At 35.2% G+C, this 22,832-nt stretch overlaps 1 protein-coding gene across 3 annotated transcripts in view; it reads right to left on the reverse strand.

Moving 5' to 3' along the window:
• Positions 1–22,832, reverse strand: part of COL5A2 (collagen type V alpha 2 chain) — a 288,262-nt gene that overhangs the window by 60,727 nt on the left and 204,703 nt on the right. For all 3 annotated transcript variants that reach the window (XM_064484975.1, XM_031451781.2, XM_031451780.2), the window contains 2 exons: positions 3,330–3,554; positions 2,615–2,628 (listed from right to left, as the gene is read on the reverse strand). In XM_064484975.1, the coding sequence (XP_064341045.1) occupies positions 2,615–2,628; positions 3,330–3,513 (198 nt within the window). In that variant the 5' untranslated portion in view covers positions 3,514–3,554. The remainder of the gene's footprint in view (positions 1–2,614; positions 2,629–3,329; positions 3,555–22,832) is intronic.

Raw genomic sequence — 22,832 nt, forward strand, 5'->3', positions numbered from 1 at the left:
CATAACAGGGAATTTTGAAAATAGGAGAAACAGAGATAAACTAAATATCATACTCAATACCCAGGAGATAACCTCTGTCAGCATTCTGGGATTATTCGTTCTCCATCATGTATCTAAGCGTGGTCCACCTAATCAATGCCTCAGTATTTTACTCTTAGACTTTGTTTTCACTTAAAAATTATTTTACAATCTTCATAGTATTAATGGTGGACTCAATGACAGAGCAATACCCTGATCGTACTTGCTGATTCTAAAGCTGAGGCAGCTAATACTCAGGAAGTCAGAAATAAACTGAGAATTCAGAAGTATTGGAAATGGTTCTACAGAAGCAGGAGGCTGTTTCAAGGTAGCACACAAGAGGCTGGAAACCACCTACAGAAAGACCAGAGGAAGAAAGGATCGACACACACGGGCAGCAAAGTAGAACAGGCTTATCCCTGCATCCCAACCTCTGCTGACTTTTGGACCGGATCTCTCCGTTTTTAACATGAAAGTAATAAAAATTAACCTTTTAAGAGCTGTAAGAGCTTTCTCTGAAATATTAAAGAATTTGAATTGTTCAGAAAGGGTATATAAATCTGTGTCCAATAAATAAAGGACTTTATGAGAATGATGCTGAAGAAAATGTCCCTCTTTGGAGTAAGTCTTACAAAAACAAGTAAAAAGGGAGGAGAAATTATTTCCTCCAAGTTAGAAAAATTCACCTATTGTTCCACAATACATGATATGTGATGAAATGTTCCATTATCTGTTTCTGATAATAAATTTATCTAATGATTCCATGATACTTATTTTGGAAATAAGCCATAAATGTAAATATTTGTCTCTTTTGTTCATAGGCACTTTGAATACATCAGTTTATGTGGGAATGATCATTTATGTGGGATGATAGCTTTATTATATTTGATTTTCATACCCACTGGGAAACATAAAATTCAAGTACTCAGATTCAGATAAGAATTACAGTTTAATTTTGCTTCTCATCTGTTACTCATCACTTATTGCTATGTGGACATGCCTCATCACTTTTATAGGACGCCGTTACCACAGAGGCAGTCACAACATTTTTCCCAGCATCACATCATCTGTATCATTTGCCTCATACAGGGTTATAACAAAGGCTCAGTAATTATTTGGGGTTAACACGAATGAATGAATAAATTATAAATAAAAATAAATATTGTATAAATCAAGCACAAAGTGTGTTCCTGTAATATTACTCTGCTCTCATATTCCTGATGATGCGTGATATACGTGGCAAAGCCATGCAGACAGTAGCACACACCAAGGGGGTGGTGCATCGGCAGCTGCTTTGAGTGTGTCCTTCTCCCCGCTGTCCCCCACCACCTTTGGAAAAAAGCAGTAAACTAAATGATGTAGCTTGAGAGTTGTCCCTTAGTAAATTGACTGATTACTAACCAAATTAAATTGATTATATCAGGGCAGTTCTGTCAGTTCTTTTTTTATTTCACAGATTGTTTATCTATCTACCCACCTATCTACACATCTATTTAGTATGTTTGAGGCTTATCCTCAAAGTTTTAAGTTTCCATTTTTTTTCTAGCTTTCAGATGTAAATTAAATGTGAGCTGGCATTTGTGGTCCTTCTCCTTTGACATATATTCAACTCTAAACAGCTTCACTGATATTTATTTCAAATAAGACAAGTTTATGGTATTGCCCTCTGAACCAGAAAGTGTGAGGGTGACCAGGATCTCCCCTTGATAACATCACTTTCATCTACCATGAGGGTGCAGCCTTGCATTATCTGATTATCAGTTGACTGTTTCATTCCATGCAAAGGCAAAGAATTTAGATTTGCTGGTAACCTGTCTAATATCTGCCATGAAGTTTGGGATGACTGCTCATTTCCATTCTTGATTCCTGTGCCCATCCCATAAGATAAGACTGAAGCAAATGCCATAGTTTTCAACTTAACCAGAAAACTGGGAGCACTTCCAAGGGAATGGAACTCTCTTCACTGAATGGAATTACCATATCCAGATGACAGGTAGCTAAACTGGCCAGCTGTAGCAAGGTCATGGCTATACTCCAATATTGCCCTCTTGAGTGTAAGGCTTGTCTCTGGGATTAGATTTTGGGGTCCTTGATTGTGGAGAAGGGAAAAGGAAGGTTGGTGATGTGTGATTAGCGAAGTATTCAATTAATTCTTTTCATTGAATCTTTACTTCCCAATCAACAAGAGAGGGGCCACAACTCCACTGCAGTAGAATTAATATTCTCCATCCTTCCCTCCCTCCCTTCCTCCTTTATTTTCTTCAATTAGACACTTGCTGCACTTCTAATATGTGTGAGGTATATACTAAGCGCTGTGATAAATTCAAGCAATACAAAGGTTAAAACAACACAGTCTTAATCCCTAAGGGATTCATAACTCCCTGGAAGAAACATCTATAAACAAAAATTAACAAAGTGGATAAAAGAGAGGCATCTGTGATCTATAATCAAAGTAACTAAACTGTGCTCACATATATGTTTGTAAAGTACTCTATCCTCCACAAAAGGCTTTCACACACTTCAGAGTACAGTCCTATATGGATAGCTTTAGTATAAAAAAATTTACAAAAATGAAACTTTGCAAAGTAAAACTTACCTTTCTTCCTCTACCTATAAAAAGAAAAGAATAAATATGTTATTTTATGCAGAAATGGTTATTGAGAATCTCCTAAATATTTATTTTCAATAATTTTTTTTTTAGAATCATAATTTAACTTAAACAGCTTTCCCTTTCACCAGTAGGTAAAATTCAGAAGTTGTTTTTGATCAATATTTTCATAAGAGGCAAAATAATACATCCCTTTGGAAAATTCTGTTGGCTAAGAAAGACAAGAGAATTGGTGGATTGCCTGGAGAGAAGAATGATATAGATTACTGGTTTTTAAAACTTTTGTAGGGAGGGAAAAGTGTCTGTGTTTATCATAGACTATGTATTTGAATACATATGTAAGAAATTTACATATAAGAGAAACAAGTTTACATTTAGGTGTTTTAGTGAACAAGGTAAAATTAACATTAAACTTTTAGGTACTCAGCATGGCTAGGGTAATAAATGACCATCTTAAGTGGTACAAGGAATTCTCAAATGAGACATAACCACTCAAAATGCAGCCAAGAATCCCCTGGTTTTTATTAAGATGGGAAATAACTTTATTTTTATTACTGTTAGATAAAGTGGGTGAGTGCAATTATTAACCCCAAAGACCACTGAACAGTGGCTTAATTATTCTTCTGGGTTGCTGAATTCTGAGAGCATCAGCTATAAAGATGAATCATTGGACCAATTCTGAGTTGGCCCTAAGCATTCTTACCAAAATTGGTATTGCCACCTCCAGCTGTATGTGGGCAGACAGGACAGCATTCCCCAGGGGGAGTTATGGGGTCGGCACATTCAAGCACATCCTGGCACTGTATCTTGTCACAAAGAATGGCACCATTGTCACAGACACAGATCTGGCAAGGAGCAGGTTTCCAAATGTCCCTGTTTAAGTACATCTGACCATTCTGAGTGCAGGCTATTTCTTCACCATATCCTTCTAGAAAAAGAAGAAAAAGAACAAAAAAAGGAGGTTAGTAATTTGAAATTTCAGAATCTGGGAAATATTTAAGAAAGTGAGTCATCTTGTGGGTTCTGAAAACCTCAGCTAAGCGGTAACCTAACAAGGCAAAACACAGAAGAACTTATTTCATTTGGTATTTAAAGACAGAGAATGTAATTCACAATTAAATTATTATAATACCTATATTCTAATGTGACAGAGGAAGAAAAAGAAGTGATCCAAAGTAAGTGTACTTAATCAGGGAATGCCTTACAAAATCATTTTTGAAGGTACAAATAGCCAAACATGGTAAGATTATGTTTGAGGGATAAAAATAAATCATTTGAAAAGGAGGAAAAAAGAATGGTTCTGAAGAGAACACATAATTTCAGCATTTGGTAAACTCTGTGACTTTCAAATGATTAGAAGCTTTTGATTAGTAAATCTCACAACAACAGAAGACAGTATGTATTCAAGTACCATGAAGAAAAATTTAAATTAATTTTAAATATTAAGATTAAAAAGAAGTAACAGTGACCCATTTCATGGAGTGGATTTCCATTAAACATCCTAAACTAAAGGTGCTTTCTAAACTGCAATGGAAATGCAAAGCTTATACAGGCAATGCATTAATTATCTTTGCATCAAAAGTAATTAAGGAAAGCCATGACCAAAACAATTTGGTCAGCTATTACATAATATCTGCCAAATGCTTTTTCACGTTTAGATGAAAATTTAATGCAAAATATGTTGGAAAAGAATATACACACGTTTACACAAATGGTAATAGTAAGTCTATTATACATTTACTATAAAATAAACACACATTATGTCTTTAACTTTGTAATTCTTAAGAAACAAACTATAGTATTTCAAAACATGAAGTGGATCATATAATCCTCGCTTAATTCCTTCAGGAGCTTTCCAATGACTTAAATCAAAGTTCCTTTTTAAAGCCCAAAGGCCTCCCTCCCAGTCCTTGTACAACTTGATCCCTTTGCCTGGCACTACCTTTCCTTCCCTCATCTCAGGCTGACTATTACGGTTTGCTTAATTGGCACCTGTCCCCACAATTCTTCTCTGACCATCCTGTTAAAGCAGACTTCCTTTACCCAATTGATACATTTCACGGAACTCTTTAAAAAACTCATTCATTCATCCATTCTATTTATTCATTTTGTGTATATGCAAGGTAATTAAATAGTTTCTAAAATGAAACAGCTAGGCAAAAAAATCACTGCCTTCAAAAAAATGTCACAATTAGTATTAATTTACTTATTTTTACTTGCTTATTTTCTTATTTTCAACACTAGACAATAAATTACATTAAGGTAAGAATTAATGTGTCTTGTTCATCATGGTATTTCTAAAGCTTGCCACCACACCTTGCATAGAGCCAACATTCAACAAATACTTGTTCAATGGATGGATACGAATAAATGAATGAATCTAAATTATGGTTCACTAATTTAACTGCACTAGCATTAACTTTGTACTTTACAAAAATAAAACTAAAAATTAAAAAATGCATTCACAATTAGTTTATGACATCAAGTTATTTCTATTTCTATTTATAAATACTTATATATTTATCAGAATAGATATAGTCACATGATAATACAGAACTACAGATGAAAATGATTTCAGTTTAGAATAAAGACATCTGTTCAAATACCCATCTTACTAACTGTGGAAAGTTCTTCTTGGTTAACCTTCTCTCACTTCTCTGTGGAATACTTTGCTTCACAAAGTCTTTCATCACAGATATTTGGTAAATGGAAAATTGCTTTCAGAGCATGACACCACATCCTGGATTCCATGCTATTCATAAGAAGAGCATGAAGTTTATAAATGGTTTCATCTTCATCAAAAGATGTTTATCACATAATATACAGCTAATCAATAAGACAATATTGGCTCTGTATATCTAGTAACTATAGGTATTTTAAACCAAGAAGAAAATAAATACCCTGCTTTAATATGCTTTTCTGCAGGACTATTTTGAAAAAAATAAGACACTTGTACATCAAATAAGCAGTGCTACTTTTAGGTGAAAAATCACTTTCAGACAATGTAGTTCCACGGTGAATGTTTCCACCAAACACAACCTATATAGAAATGGATGTACATCCATAGTCCATCAAACTATTTCATTAGGTAAATAAAGAATAACTTTGTTTTATGATTGAGAAAGAAATATCCAGTCACAAGCACTAAATACCACTGACTGAAAATGAGATATACCATAAGTTCAATTAGCTTGCTTCTCCCTTCCCACACCCTGGGAGGCAGAAGTTTTCCCATGTATTTACTGAGAGTTAAGTGGGTATATGCCAAGTACTGCATGTGCAAAATACTGAAAGTATATGTAGTCTATTCTCAAAAATATATGCTATCATTGTGAAGTAGACCTCAACTTCACTGATGAACAATTAGACATGTGGTAGTAGAGAATATGAAAACAAACAAAAACAAGATGACATGTAATAATATTATCGATTAAATATCATTAAAATCTATGAGAGACTCTTCAGAGGTGAGTTATCCTGTTCTCTGTGGCTCCTTCAGGGTTCCAATAAAAAGACACATTCTCTCAGTTAATTCACAGAAGGTCAGTTTCTTCCTGAAAATTTAAGACAGCATAACCTCAATCCAAGGGGCAAAGAAGTGGGCCACTATATTACTTTGCTTTAAATGACAATGTTAAAAGTTAGTTTTATACTCTGAGTCATCACTGGTCCTTTTCCCCATGAGAATTTATAATTAAATTTAAGATGATGTGGAAAGTTAGCTGGAATGCTTTTAAATGGCAAGGAGATGAAAAACCGCATTCACTGCCAAACCCTGCTTTCCCCTCCCCCGCACAAGAATCCATGCACATCACAGAAGGCACAAAAACTCAGTGAACTCTCATTGTTCATGTCTGAATGAAAGACGTATGCAAAGAAACAGTGGGTAGAAAACACCGGGTGTCTTAGACAGTTCTCAGGTTTGTACATGGTAGTTGTACACCTTATGATTAGACTGTCCCTTCTGTTTTCTACATCAATGTTTATTCAAACAAAAAGAAAAGTAAAATAGAAGGCAAAATTGCAGCCAATTTGCAGTGAAGCTGTCATGACATAATTATTCCATGAATGATAATATTATTTAAAAAAACTAAAAAGGAATTTTCTTGTGACATTCTGAGCAATTCAATACTGACCTCCAGATTTCCCTCTGAAAATCATACAATTAATGCAAGCTGACGTTAAGCTTTTTCAAAGTCCTGGAACTTTAAAAATTATTTCTTGTAAAATCTGAAAAAGAATTCCAAAACCAAAATAGTGTGACACCTGTATTTTCCCTACTTATGTTTCTTTAACTTTCCTACAGTTGAAGAGGACTCGTAGATATCTAATAGTATTGTCATTATTTTATAATCCTCCATGGTGTTGTAACTTCCAAAAATTTTGTCTTCCAAGCTACAGAATTCTTTTACCCTTACCAAATGTTCCAACAAATTGAACTAATCCACTGCAAAGTCATTACCACAAACATCTTGGCACCAGTATCTTAGAGAGAAGAGATGTATTTTTATCTGACCACGTTTTGTTTGAGAATAACTCAGTTGTCCTGTGTTTCTCATATAACCTCATAGATTTGTCTCCTCATAAAACTTATGTGCTTTTAAATTTAGTTGTAAGAATTCAGTTCTTAATCACTAGATGGCAGACCAAATCCACCATCTTATTATAATAGACAATTATAAACTCAGCCATCAGAACTTCTGCTTGACAACTATGGGCCGCACCCTAGGTCTACATTCCTTTATATAATCATATTTGTGCAAAAAAGTCTGCAAAGAAATGGCCATATTGAAAACTTTGACTACCCAGGAGAGATGTGGTTCTATTTGTTGTTGTTGTTTTTAAAATTTTTATTTATTTATTTTTAATGGAGGTACCGGGGATTGAACCCAGGACCTCATACATGCTAAGCACGCACTCTACCACTGAGCTATACCCTACCCCCGATTCTATTTGTAATATTAAACTTTGGAGTCTACCTAAGGATTTTGAAAAATATATGAAATAGAAGTCCCTAAATCTATGCTAGACATTCCCTAGATGTTAACTAAAGTTCTTCCTTGCAGAAATAATGTTCTCACATTTCACAACAATTTTAAATCTCTTATTCAGACAAGTGTTCATTCAGATCATTTTCTCTCACTGGACTGTAGTGAGCTCCTTAGTAGCCAGATATGTGTTCATCTCAGTAACTTTCACATCCAATGTCATGTAATGAGTCTTTCATAAATATATTTGCTGTGTAGATGAATGTGTGAGTGAAGGAAGGAAGGAAGGACTAGTTCATTGATGTACTTATTAAAAATATAGCACATGATGCTTCCTTTCCTCCTTTCCTAAACTTCCCAGAGGGGATGTGCACTTAGGACCCCTATTTTGGATGAAAGGGAAATGGGTCACTTGGTGGTTCTTGCTAAGTGTGTGCCTGACATCTAGACCTCTGTAGGGTCAGAAAGGAAGACAACTGGGTCAGTCATAGCAGCTCCTATTTTGAAAAAAAATTTTCAAAAATTATAGCAATGCTTCAGCCTTCCTGACCCAGCTGGTCTTGGTCCCTTCTGGGGTTGTGAAGGTCTAGGTAAACATTATTTCAAGTTTCTCTAACTGTAAAAGTGTTTGAAGAGCTAGAATTGTGGCACAGTCAGCTGGTGGCCTCATGAGAATGTCATATGGGACAAGGGAAGCAGCAACAGAACAGCCCCACTGGCCGCTCTGGACCAAACCACAGCTGCTGCCTTTACCAATGCACAGCATCGCCCCAGCTGCTGGACTCAGTTCCAGAGACTCTTCCAAGGAAATCCCTCCCTTCCTTCTGCTCTCAGGCACTGTTTATCATCATGAGGGAGAGATAGAGGTTAGAGTACTCAGTTCTTCCCTTAGACTCTTCTGACGAAATGCCAACAATTCCATATTCATCATTTCTCTTTCCTTATCTTATCCCCAACATTTGAAAAATTAGACACATATGAAACCACCAGGGATAGCTGAGGGGGCCTGTTTCATACTTTGACAATATTTTTCCACCTCAGCCTCAAGGTCTGTGAGAGGGTGGGTGGGAGGTGAGTATGGAGCAGGCCTGTGAAGTTTGGCATCTTTTGTTTCTTCAATCCACTTACAGAATTTCACTTTCCAGTATGTGCCCACCCCCCACCCCCAATTTAAATCTCTTTTTGGATGGTTATTCAAAATATTACTTTTTTGTGTGCCCTTTGTCTTTTATTGTACCATCCAAACAAGGGTAGCCATTCAATGATTATTTGAGTTGAGTTAAATTTTTGTTCCATTAGGACAATCATATTTTATATTCTGAAGCAATATAATAACAATTAATTTTGAAAATGTATCTTGAGATTTGAAAAAGAAGACAACTCATACACAGTATGTCAGTGAAGGATACCGATAAAATGAGAGTAGATACACTAATGCAAAAGTGGTTAGTTTCTTCAATACAACCATAAAACGTTTCTCAATCTCAGATGCAAAGGCTTTTTCAGTTAACTAGTAAAACTGCTGTTTTTACTTTACTTAAAATGGAAAAAATAAAAAGGAAAATCTTTTCTATTAGGTACTACTTCAGTTTCTTTCCATGTATCATTGGGAAATCTAAATGATTGTGGCCAAAATGTGAAACTAAAACTACACATAAAGCACATGAAATGCTCATCTACAGTTTTGTCTGGAAAAGCAACTTTCAGTCTGCTAATGAATTTGACATAGATTTTTTTTTTTCCAGACTCATGGCTCAAACTATTGAATAGCTATAAAAACATCACAAAGGGAACTGGGCCTGCCTTATATTGAATACACTAGAAATTTCGGTAGTAATTTCTATAGCAAACCATAGTCCTATTCTTAAATAGTAATCCTCAGTGAATAATTAAGTACAATCTGTGCTATGCCCAATGTGTCTGTCCGCCTAAGTGCATGAAAGGCTTTAAATTGTTCTGAATGAAGTCTGTCTATTTAATCTCTCCCCAACATGACATTGCTTGAAATAAAGAAGAGAACCAAAAATGTGCTTGGCTATTTCTCTTTCAAATAGGTAATATCATGGCTTTCATATAGTCTGGAGACAAATTAAGTAAGTAACAAATTCTGAGCAATAGATAGTACCCACATTTCAGATTTCCATCATTTCCTTCAAGCCTTAGCTCAAATGTTACCTTCTCCATGAAGCCTACTCTGACTGCATTACAACCAATTGAAAATTACCGCACACACGCACCCATGTCACTCTCCATCCACCAATTTTCTTTTAATGCAGTACTTAGCACTTTGGAACCTACTATATTATTGTATTTATGTCTATTGTTTTGTTTCCTGATGATAGAACTATAGCTTTAAAAGAATAGATACAATTTATTCTGGCTTGCCCACTGATATATCCTGATGAATAGTAGTCAGATCATAGTAGATGTTCAATAAATACTTCTTGAATTAATTTGTTGAATATTAGTTGTTTGTGTTAGTTGCTTTAGATGGTGGAATTGTTTTATAATACTCTGTAGTACATAAAAAGGAGCAAATTGTAAGAGTACAAGAAAGAGATCTAGACCATACTGCATATGAAATTATTTGCTTTGATCCTGGGCTTATTATACAATTTTTAGAGAAGCAGTAATTTTGCTGCTATTCAAATACAAGCCATACCTACAGGAATTTAAAATACCTGGCACTGTAGGAATATAGTGTATTAATTTTACTTATTTCCGATATAATATCCTAAAAATAACATACATTTTAATTCATTGTTTAACTAAAAAGAGTTGTTATATTATAAGAGAATATTTAGTATGGGATATTTAAATGAGTATAAAATCAAATGTTGTATATGATAAGACATTTTTAGTATCAGTTTAACTCTGTACCTTATGATGTCCTTGCAGAGGCATTTTGCTTTCTTTTCCTATCTTTCCTGATGCAGAAGAATATTAAGGCTTCTAGAGAAAAATCTAGACATCGCTGTAGTCAGTTTATTCCTTCTAATTCATTCTTTATTGACTTATTCTTTATTCACTGCCCTCACCCTGACCAAGCTGAACTTCCTTTTACAATGATCTAAACATTCCACAGTTCTCAGTGGCTCTTTGATCCCAGTCATCTTCCTACCAAGGATTCTAAAATATTTTGAAGTGTCTAAAGAGGACCTGAAGGAGCCCTCTATGCACTACTCTCTGGGGCTCACTTCAGGAAGTAGTGGGGCGCACTAGTGCCTGAAGGCATAATTTCTAAGTTTATCCACCTGGGTATATTTAAAGACTTGACCTTTAATACCCATAGCAACCCAGTTTTGTCCTGACCTACCTAGACTTAATTTATGTCTATTTTGTAGCTATTAAAATTATAAGGTGATTTCTCCAAAGAGCAGAAATGAAAATGGATTGTACCCTTCTTTGTGGCATTCCCCTATCAAATACTTCCAGAGTGGATAATAGCCTTTTTAAATAAAAACACTAAAACCATTACTTCAAAATACAAATCCATCTATTTATCTTCATGTGCAGCTTACCTTCTATAATGCACATTAATGATTGTACAGAAGCCACCATATTTAAGGTCGAGATTCAATATGCATCGAACCTCAGCCGCAGACAAATGCCCCAGTAATATTTGGGAGTAGAAAGAATCTGTTGCCTTTATTGGGAAGTTATATTAATAATTTTCTAGATGTACAACAAAGTTATTCATTGAGAAGTTTCTGTGCTTGCAGGGAGAACAATAAACAAGAAAACCAAAGATAGAGGAGGAGGAGAAGAGAAAGAGAAAGAGGGACAGAAAGCGGGAGAGGGGTGGGGGAGGGAGAGGGGAAGGAGGCTGAGAAGACCAGCCACCAAGACGATCATTTTCTTCCCCCATATACCTTTACTGCATCGAGAAGGAGGATTTGCAAGTTTCTCTAGCAAAATACAGAACTAAATGAGTGATATTTCATTAACCTATGGTTTGATAAGAAAAATACAAAAAATGGAATCCAAGATTTTGACCTGTAAAGCCGTGTGCTTCTGAGAAGTTATTTTCCTTAATAAGTAAATGAATGGAGAGTGAATTGAAACACCCTTATGTAGAGGAAATGTGAACATAGACAAATTTTATTAGAATTTCCAAAGTTTAAATTATTAATTATTCAATTCCTTTTAGTTTTGTTTAAATTCCAAATTTTATCATTATTGTTTAATTTATATTTTAATTTTTTAAAACATGGCCACTATGAAGAAAATATATATAAAGGAAAGAACATATTATTTTCTTAAAATATCTGTAGGATGATTTAGAGTTTTCAAAAAACTTTTAATTATTTGTTCAATCCCAAATAGCTATGGAACATTTATTTTGAACTAATGCATTGGTCATCAGGTGTTGAGATCAAAGGAGAAGAATGCAGAACATTTGCTAACCTGTGGAGTATAAAATTTATACTGGTTGGACAAAAAAGAGATTAACTAGGTTGTTTACTTTAGTGACAAAAAAAAAGTATGCCTCAGTTACTCTACTTATGAATGTATAGGAAAGGGCAAAATACAAGCCTTCACTTTTAGATGAAATGAAATATACCAGGATATCACAAATAAACTGGCCTTAAATTGCTGCTGAAAGTTAATCCAAATAAATTAGTCAATCTGGAAAAAGGAATGGAGGCGTTATTTAGTCAATTTAGTCAATATTTATTTATACAGAAAATTTCATTGACTACTCAACTAGTACAAGAATTGAACACTTGATTAGTACATTGACTACTTAACTAGCACACTTTAGATCATGAGATGAGACATCTGGAGTCCAGCTTCCTTGCCAAAAACAATCAAAACATATAGAAGCTGCAAAAGGTAAGGAAACTTTCTTGTAGGAGAAAAAATAGGTTTATACAAACGTGTATTTCAGTAGTTCATTTTGGAAAATTCACATACACATTGAAATTTTTATCAACTTAATTCTGGTTTCTCATTAACCAATATGAATCCTGGCCCTTTTGAATTATTGGTTCTTATCCTGGAAAACTTCCTTTGTGTTTTGAGAGGTCTCTGCCTAATGCTATTTATTTTAATTAACTAGAACTAATTCTCAGGAACATCAAACTGAGGACTTTCTAGAATCCCAAACAAAAACATCCTTCAATCATTTTGGGGGAAAAAAAGTTATGTTTATAAAGGCAGACTTCAAATAAACTAGGAGTGAGAGGAATAGAGAATTCCAAATGGCATTAATTTAAGAGGAAATGATCACCTATTGACTGTCCTTCAGTGTCATATTTAGTAAGAATGTGTATTTCAAACTCCAGAACAGTCTGAATGCATATCAGTGAAAGAATGGAAACCTACAAATTCATACCACCCAATGAGCACCCCCAGTACAGCAGCCCCCTTGCAAGGTTTGCAAGCTTCTTTGATGTTTTAGTCTTCTAACAGATTTAGCATTAAGAGTGGTTTCAAATTATAAAGTAAAGGAACTTACTCTTGAACCAAACATCAAAATAGCATAATGTATGCATTTTGATAATATAGTTTATTTATTTAACAAATATTTATTATCTATCTGTTACTTTGCTAAGCATTGAGAATACAGAAGTAAGGTAACGGATTCCTCCCCATCCATCCTCAAGAAGCTCACAGACTAGTTAGGGAACACAGTTCTTGAAGTATAAAACAAGGTAAACCCAGCTTCTCGTGGAAATACTTATTAGGAAGGGCACTCCACCTAGGCTAGAGGTCAGAGAAGACAAGAGATCTGTAATATCCTTACTTCCTTTCTTTAATTTAATACTTTTTAAGGTCTTTTTTTAAGTGCTAAAACTCTGATCCAAAATGTTTTCTTCCAAAAATTCACTTCTAAGCACTCCTGGCACATTGCTGGTAACTGGCAACGAATGCCTTCTTTCTGCCAACTGGCTGGGATGGATTTGAAGGAGCTCAGGCACTTCCTCTCACTCATTACTTCTTATTTTCATTTCTTTGGCATCTATTCTCTTGCCTGAGGGTAAAACAACTGTACCCTTGTTTCTAAGCCTTCTGGTGCCTCCACAGGTGGGTGCCATAGCAGGGCATAGGGGTGCGGCTCATCTGTGGGTGGAGCTGACCAACAGTGCAGCAGCCAGGACAGTGGTGCACAGCAACACGGGAGGAATCAGTGTCCATCCATGACTAAGCCTGGCAACACTGTGGTCAACTATAAATGTGTTTTTCCTGGTCTAGTTCTACAGCCATTTGGACATTTAACAAAGCCGAATTTAAATACCATTCTTCAAATTTCGATACAGAACTCAAGGTTATACTGCCCTGACATTTTAGGAAGTCGAAAACTGTTGGGTTGTATAACAGTTAGCTTGAAAGACAGCAAGTTTCATCCAATGGATGCCAGTTCATAATTTAGAACACAGTGAGAAATAAGGTATCAAGTATCTGAGCCAGAAGTTCACTTGTTTTATACTCAGCAAATCCATTCATATCTATTTTCATAGATTACATAAGTATTTATCAAGAGTCCACTCTACGTTTCACCGTATCTCATGCCAGAGAGATACAAAAGGAAGAGAGGAAAATACGAAAAGACACACAAGCTACTCTAGAAGAGCTATTAGTTGAGGTAATAAAAAGGACGTTTATAAAATCATGCTTTTAACAAATATTTACTAAAGACTAAATATAAATTATCTTCTATCCAGTTATTTCTCCAATGACCACAATAGGTCAAAGTAACACATCGTTTATATAAGATACTATGTTTGAGGAATTATGTATAAGAAATCTGAAAAGTTGTGATCACTATGAGGTGAAATTATCTGTGGAGGGGTGAACAGAAGTGGGGTCTAAAGTAGGTCTTGAAAAATGCAACATATTTGAGGCGGTAAGGAAGACTGTGCCTGGGACGGGAGCAGGAACCACATAAAAGAGGCATAGAGAGGAGGGAAAACATGTCACATCAGGAGGGAATGGTTCCATTTACAGAAAAAAGAGGTGATGTGAATTCTTGGTGAAGAGTGATGCCTCTTCCTTTAGGAAGCTTTTCATGACTTCCCCCTTTCCCACATGCAGTTTGGTCACTCTCCTCTGTGCTCTGATCGTATCTTGTCCACACACCTGGCAAAATACCTGCCACAGTCTATCAAACTTATTTGTTTGTTTACCTGTAAACTCTACCAGGCTATACATTTCTTGAGGGTGAAAACATTTAATTTCTCTCTGTATTGTGAATGTGGAACATGACACATAGAACATGTCCAATAAATGTTTATTGAATAAATGAATAAGTGAATAAACAGAAGAATGTATTAGTAGCTTTCAGGAATATTAATATAACAACAGAACTGAGGATGAATTGGAAGGAAATGAGACTAAAGAGACTAAAGGCCACTAGTTTAAAAAGTTATATGCTAGTTAGGAGAAATAGTTGTTCTGGAAATGAAGAGAGGTAAATCCACAAGACACCAGAGAGAAAATATGTAGAGTTGGATTAACTATGGTTGGGATGAAGTATTAGAAAAATTTTAAAAATAACTTTTGAGGTTCAGGAATGAATGGAGAAAGTAACATCTATTGGATATACTTGTGAGGGGAATTGTGTCCCCCCAAAAGATATGTTGACCTTTTTTTGGAACTAAGTCCTTTGAAGATGAAATTACTTAAAATGAGATCATACTAGAATAGAGTTGGTCTTTAATCCAGTATGACCAGGGTGTCCTTATAAGGAGAGGAGAAGAGAACACAGCAGAGAAACACGGACACATGTGACAGAAGCAGAGATTGAAGTGCTGTGGCTGCAATCCAAGAGAAGTAAAGGACTGCAGGCAACCACCAGAACCTAGGACAAGGCAAGGAAGGATTATCCCTCTACAGGTTCCCGACAGATCAGGGCCCTGTCAACACCTTGATTTTGGACTTCTAGCTTCCAGAACTGTGAGACAATGCATTTCTGTTGTTTTAAGCCACCGCATGAGTTATACTTTGTTATACAGCAGCCCCAGAAAACTAATACAGGTATCTACGGGATCAGAAAACCGTCTTGACATTGAATGAAATGAAAGTTTTGAAAGATATATTTGATTAGAAAAATTGTAAATCCTATTTAAGGCATACTGGGGTGAATATTAAAGAAGAACAACCCAGTATAAACATTAATAGTTACTATTTACTGTGTCATAAGAGCTATGCTAAGCTCCTATGAACATTTTATATTTCATCCTTACAACCACCCTAGGAGAGGCTTGGAGTCAATCAAGATCACAAAGTTAGTGAGCAGCAGAGCCAATATTTGAACAACCACACACCCCACAACTACTGCATTCTAAGGTAGACAATAGGCTGCTACTTTAGAGAGCAAATAAAAGAAGGAGAAGTTCGTATATGTAAGATTTAAAATTCATACTCTAATTGTAGATGTCAAATAAGTAAGAGTAACACCTTGACAATCCATATGAAGGATGAAGAGCAAGAATCTGAATTAACTTGAAAGAAAAATTTAAAAGAGTAAAGTATGGTCCAACTTAAAGATAGGAAAAGGGAGTGATAATTTTTTTTAAAGAAATGAATTTGTTATCAAAGGGAAGCAAGTGAAACATACTAAGAATGTGAACTCCATTCTTTCTTTCCATTCAGCTCCCAACTCTAAATGGTCAATATTTCATTTCCTGATGCTATGCCTGTGTAGCCACCAAATGTTACCATCTTAATATCCTGTGAAATTTCCCCTAGCTTTCCTGGGGCTTCACAGGATATTGATAGGGAAACTATCTCCATGACACAAGCAAGCTTTCAAGCATTTTGATGAGTATGGATAGAAAATGACTGCATACCAACTCTTATGTAGTTCTTTTTTAGATTGGTTTATAGGACACAGGAAATGAAATTTTCCCCCAGAAAATTCAGCTTACATTGTATAAATGTGATTCCCTTAATAGCAAACAACATTCTTTATTCTATCTAGTGTATTTAAACTAAAGAGGTGATGTCATTGAAGGAAATTCAATAAAATTCAACATTAAAAAATATGATTTAAAGCAAATCATCAACCAGTGGATTCTTAAATTACATCATGTTCAGGTCTTCATTTCCTTTCATTTTTCTCAAGTCTGAACTAATCTTTACAAAAGTTGTTAACTCTTTTCCTTTTTTTAAAACATCTAATCTTCTGTTAAGAGCTTTGAAAATAGAAATTTCCTCCAAGAGCCAACCTACAACTTCAATTTTTTCCTGTTTATTAACTTATCAGTTCAGCCACAATTGGTTTGACTGGCTATGATTAGAAATAAAAGCAAATAATGGAATAGATGTGATTGCTCATCTTGTTTTATAATAATAGAAGAGGGCATGTGATCTACTAAAAATGTAAACCTGACTTGTTTGCATCCTGATTTAATGGAAGATAACTGCGTGAACTGGGATATTCTTATGATGTTAACAGAACAGCAATGATTAAGATTTATTTAAAGGAAGTTTTTGGCTAAATATCTAATATAAAGTCTGATGGGATTTATCATGAGCTCAGCCAACTTTTCATGACTGGACCATATCATCAAATAAGATAATGAGATGACAAGGTGGGCTAGATACAAAAACAAACAAGCACAAAAACAACAACAAAAAAACTCAAGTAAGTATTCACCAACAGAAATCTCTCTGGAGTTGCAGAGGGTCAATCATAGGGGACTAAGGTCATTCTCAGCATTGTAATTGTCAAACAGAATAGATTTAAAGGCATTATTTCATGCCTGTCTACATTTACCAATGACTTTCCTGGGAGTCAGGAATTCTAAGGCATAGACAAAGTCATTCTCCATAACCACACCAAATTGTACGTACTGCAGAGAAGAATTCATATATTCAATATTATTCTACCTCATCTCAAAAAATCAAGAGGCTTTTTATCCCTATGGGCCCCCAGGCTTTGGAGTCCTTAAACTGTTCATTGAATAAGTGAAGGGTTTACCCAGAACTTACAGGAATATGACATATGCCGTGATAACCCTCTCCCAGCCATGACTTTGTGCTACTTTATGCCAGCCCATGTATGATAAATTACAAACTATTTAGAGTGTTCTACAGATGTCAGAAATTTAAAAACTAATTCTTATATGGGAACTAGATTATACTTCAAATTTGGGGGGGTGGTTAATTTAGCTTAGCAATCAGTTTGTCAATCTTAAGAGTGAAATAATTTAAAATATTAGTAAAAGAAAAAAGCTAAGTGACAATAGGTAGCAAAATGTACACTATCTAATAGTATATGTGGATTCTTTACATATATGATAGAAAGAGATGATGGGAAATTTCCCTCAGTTATAATTGCTAACACCAAATTAATATTTTCTATTTTAGAAAATATTGTTAATACTCAAGAAGTATTTCCTTATCCAAAAGTATTTCTCTTCCTTATTTAAAAAAACATTTATAAAGTTTTATTTCTTCTTATGTTGCTAAACAGGGAAGGATTTCAAGAAAAGTGATATAGCACTTAGAGCACATCAAGTGGAACATTCTTCAGAATTTCTTAAGAAGAAAGAGGAAATCAGCTCTTTGGCAGTTATACTAAAATGTCATAAAGTCCTAACACTCAGGACGAGTAAGTTCTGCTTCTTAATAAAGCATGTAAATAAAATAATGTAAATCAAATCTAATCTCCCCTACAGAGGTAGCACTTTAATAAAAATGCATTCCAAACCAAGGGCCAAAAACAGCAATTACAAAAATGGCCATGTTTAATAAAATGAAATATATACAACCCAGTGCGCCACGTAGGGGCCTTGAAAAGGTCTTGGCGAGATGAAGGAATGAATTGGGGTCTCCAAAGAAATATCCTCAGAAACACTCCAAGGAATACTAAGGTCCTAAGGAGAGGGAATATGGTCTTTATCCATCCAACAAGTAGTGAGCACCTACTATGTCATTTCTCCACCAGGTACTAGAGCTGAACAGAATGAAAGATACCATTCTAATTCCAAGTAGCTATAGCCCAGTGAGGAAGATAGCCAGATAAGCAAGCAATTAAAGTACGTAATGAGAAGCACCTTGACAGAAATAAATACGAGCTGCCAAGGGAGCACACACAAGCATTGTCAGAAGGAGGGGTCAGTCTTTCTGGTGGAAGCTAAGTGTCAGCTGAGAATTGAGAAAGAAGTAGAATTTATCCAGGAGCTATATGTAATTCACTATGGTTAGAAGGAAGAGGGAAAGAGAGAAGAGGAAGCAGAAATTGAGTGGTGGGTTAAAGGGACAGGGCTGGAAGAAATGGCACCTCTTTCTTGGCTCCTCCTTCGGGGTACGTAGGACTCTGTTGACTTAATTCAAGAGAACAAGGAATGGGGGATGAGAGGGCCAACTTGCAGCCCTAACTGATGAACCTGTCAGAGGTACTTTGACTTTCACTCCGGTCACTGGGAACCCCTAAAAGGCAAAGTGACACAGGGGGGATGGAAATTGAGGAGTTGAGGAAAGCTCAGCTTTTGGTTTTGTTTTGCTTTTTGAACCCTGGCACTGAACATTATGTAACCTCTGGCAAATGACAACTTTTTTGATCCTCAAATTTTTTTCATCTAAAAAATAGGGTAATATACTCCCCTCACACAAGGCTGTTTTGAGAATGAAATAGATATGAAAATGCTTTGAAAAATCAATGTTATTCAAACACAATCATTATTATTATTTAGCACAGAGGTTCCTAGACATCTCTTGCCTGCCTCAACCCCACTTACATATATATCAGAAGTAAACTCATGCTCGCCTCTCTCCCCTTGTGAGTACCTATCAGAATGTGATGTAGGTTAGGGAGGAGAGAGAAATCATGCATTACATGTATTGGCAGAAATCCATTGGTGTCGGGCTGTGATCACAGTAGAGGAATCCCATTTCTCCCACAAAGTACCCTGAGGTCAAGTATTTAACAACCAGTCTTATGGTCTGTCCACATAAATAACATCACTAAAGAGGAGTGCACTCAGATTTCAAGAACAGCAGTGATAAGACGTAGGGAAGAGGGGAAAGGTGATTTTTGTAGGGCAAGAAGAATTTTTCTGAGTTAGCAGATGATACTGGCCAAAGCTGCGGTAGCAATTAGTCATGCCTGTTAATAATGCTACAATACCTGAGCTACCTGCCTACAGCAATACACCTGTGTTTCATGTAATCACAGACTGAAAGTTTTTGAGGCTAATTATATAGTGCCATGACAAGACTCATTTAAGTCCTCACAGAATATTTTGTGATTTCAGCCACATGACCCACACCTATGTTTTTAAAAAGTCAATAGTATTGAGCCTGCAGGGCTGGGAGACAAATCCCAGTTTCATCTTTTAGGGCCATTTAAAGCTTCAGGTTATTTCTCTGACAATAGTTTATGACCTGTCAGTTCTTCCTTCAGTCAAAGATTTCATGCAAAATCTGTCCCATAAAAATTATATGTGTTTTGTGACTTTAAATGCTGTGTATCCCTCAAACTGAAGGGTTTCTTTTTATTTTTTTTTTTAATGTCAGCCTTTATTTTGTTTTTTAAGTTGGTGCTTCTCAGATCTGGCTTTGCATGAGAATCAATTTTTTTTTAAATACAAATTCCTCTTATGATTTTGTTTGTTTTGCAGCTAGAAATCTGTATTTTTAAAAGCTTCTATTTTGATGCCAGATTTGGGAATAATTACTGTCCTCATCACAATAAGCACTTCCAATGATGTACTACTTTCTTTCAATGTGAAGAAACAATAGGAAAACTACTGTTCCTTAGTATAATCATGCCCATTTAAAGCCTTTCCTTCCTTATGCCCAGTTGTTAGAAAGGAATATATTTTCTGCTCCTTCTTTGTAACAAAACAGATAAAATCTAAGTATGATTCCCCTCCATAGATAATTTACCATGAAGAACTGCCACAAATCTGAAATCTCACTCAATAATCATCTTTTTAAGGTATTTTAGTAATAAATCTCCCAGGAAAAAAGTGTCCAACTTAGATCAGTACAGTGAGACTCTGGTGTGAAGGTAAGAAGTTGCAAAGCTCCCCACCTGACTGTCCGTTATGGCTGGATTACCACATTCTGTTGATTCTTATTTTGTGGTTGGCTTTATTCCTTTAATAACTATGTAAGTTTAAAAAGCTAAAGCTCTAATCTGTTCTTAGAAACAATGATCAGTACACATATGTAAACTAAAAAAAAATGTGCAGTATATTGTATATATGTATTTACATGCAGTATAATGTATATGTGCAGTCAAAAAAAAAGTTGCAAAGCTCCCCCAGAATCTGTTTGTGCCTTTATGGTCAACTAGTGAGTTGTATTATGGGGCAGAATTCACAGACCAAAAAAAGAAATCTCAAGGAAAATATTTCACAGGGAGAATTTAACAAGAAAAAACAACTACCTTATAGAAAACAGATGGCTGGCGGCACTAAAGCTGGAAGGCTGTCAGCTGAGCCTTTGTCTGTTTTCTGTGCTTTTATAAATTGGCAGGAAAAATCCCTTACATTTTACCAAAAAAGGCCTAACCCATAAATAATTCTCTAAAGAAACCTGAAAATCCGTATTTTGAATATGAAATATGTAAAATGATTTAAAATGACTTTTTAGTTCCTTTTATTTTGAGGATGACTCTGAGACATTCCTTAACTATGTAAGGATAAAGAGAAAAATGATGTTGTGGTATGGACAAAGTAACAGTTTATATGTCAAATATCATTTTTGTTTTCATCCTTTAAAACCCTCTTTTCTCCTTTACATGCAAAACCTACTAGGTGATTTTGCTTTTATAAATCACCTGTTTAATCTCAAAATGGACAAATTCTGTGGCCTAGGAAATTATTTTCAAGCTAGAAATCAGAGTGACTTAACTGTACTGTGTACATTCATTCCAACTTAATTTATGCTAAGATAGGAAAAAGGATTGTATTATAATTTAGTCATTTATTAAGTAAATGCATTATACAGCTACATTACAGAATACAGTATGCTGGGAGGTTCACAGTGATGTAAATTTTGTGGTGGCATGAACACTTCAGTTATTTTAAACTGTGCTCTTTTAATGGTTCTGTGTATAGCAATTATGAATTTTATGACCATAACTGACATTGAAGCAAAGAAATATAAAAGAAATGAACAGCTAACTAAAGTAAGATATCTGTATTGTGATATTCTAGAGATCTTTTTGGCCACAAACTACAAATACTTTTCCTTTCTTATATTCCTTCAGGTCAATTCAACAAAAAATGCATTTTCTATCTTCTCTGCGCCAGACACTTCCCTGGACAGTGATGGTACAGTGATAGACAACACATGCCTGAATATTTTTACTTCTGAAAGGAACAGTCTCACCTGGTTTTGCAGGACAATTTTCCTTCCCCTAGTAATTCATGGAAAGATGGCGGTATTTTGTAGGTAAAATATATGTATGTGCTTTTAGACAATTTACTCCAAATCCTGTTAATCACAGAGATATTGTAAAAGGAGATTCTATGAAAAAAAGTTTGCTCTTAACTTGTAAGTGAAAAAAGATTAAATTTTGATTGAGAATTTTAACATACTCACTTATTTAACAATTTTTTTCTTGAGCACTTAATATATGCTCAGTTTCAAAAGGGTACTTACTTCTATAAAAAGCTGATCACGTTCATTCCTAATTTTTGCTTTACTACCTCCTAGACTACACTTTCCACTGAGGCAGGGTATCTCTGTCTTGTTCATAGCTGTATTTTTGACATTCAGCAGCAGATCTGAGTCATAATGGGTGTTCACCGTACCTTCACAAACTAAAAGGGAAATGAAGAAATCAAATCAGAGGATTGCTACTATGTTTATTTAAATAGCTGCTTTGGCTCTGAAAAGATTTCATACATATCTATCATTTCTTCTAAAGAGATAAGTGTCCACTTCATTGCATGGATGAAGAAATATTCAGAGGATGAACAAGCCTACAATCCTATCTTTTGCACAGTAACTGTGAACTGTAAGTCCAGATTTAAAATTCCAAGTGAGGGGGGAGGGTATAGCTCAGTGGTAGAGTGCATGCTTAGCATACACAAAGTCCTGGATTCAATCCCCAGTACCTCCATTATAATAAGTAAATAAAACTAATTACCCCCTCCAAAAAAAAGGAACCCAAAAAATTAAATTATAAAAAAAACTTTTTTTGGCCTAAAAAACATTTTTTTTAAATTCCAAGTCACATCATAAGCTTGGTGTATATTTCTTTTTTATTCATTCAATACATTTATATTGAGAACCTGTTTCGTATCGGTACC

This window comes from Camelus dromedarius, chromosome 4, assembly GCF_036321535.1.
Source record: "Camelus dromedarius isolate mCamDro1 chromosome 4, mCamDro1.pat, whole genome shotgun sequence".
NCBI lineage: Eukaryota > Metazoa > Chordata > Mammalia > Artiodactyla > Camelidae > Camelus > Camelus dromedarius.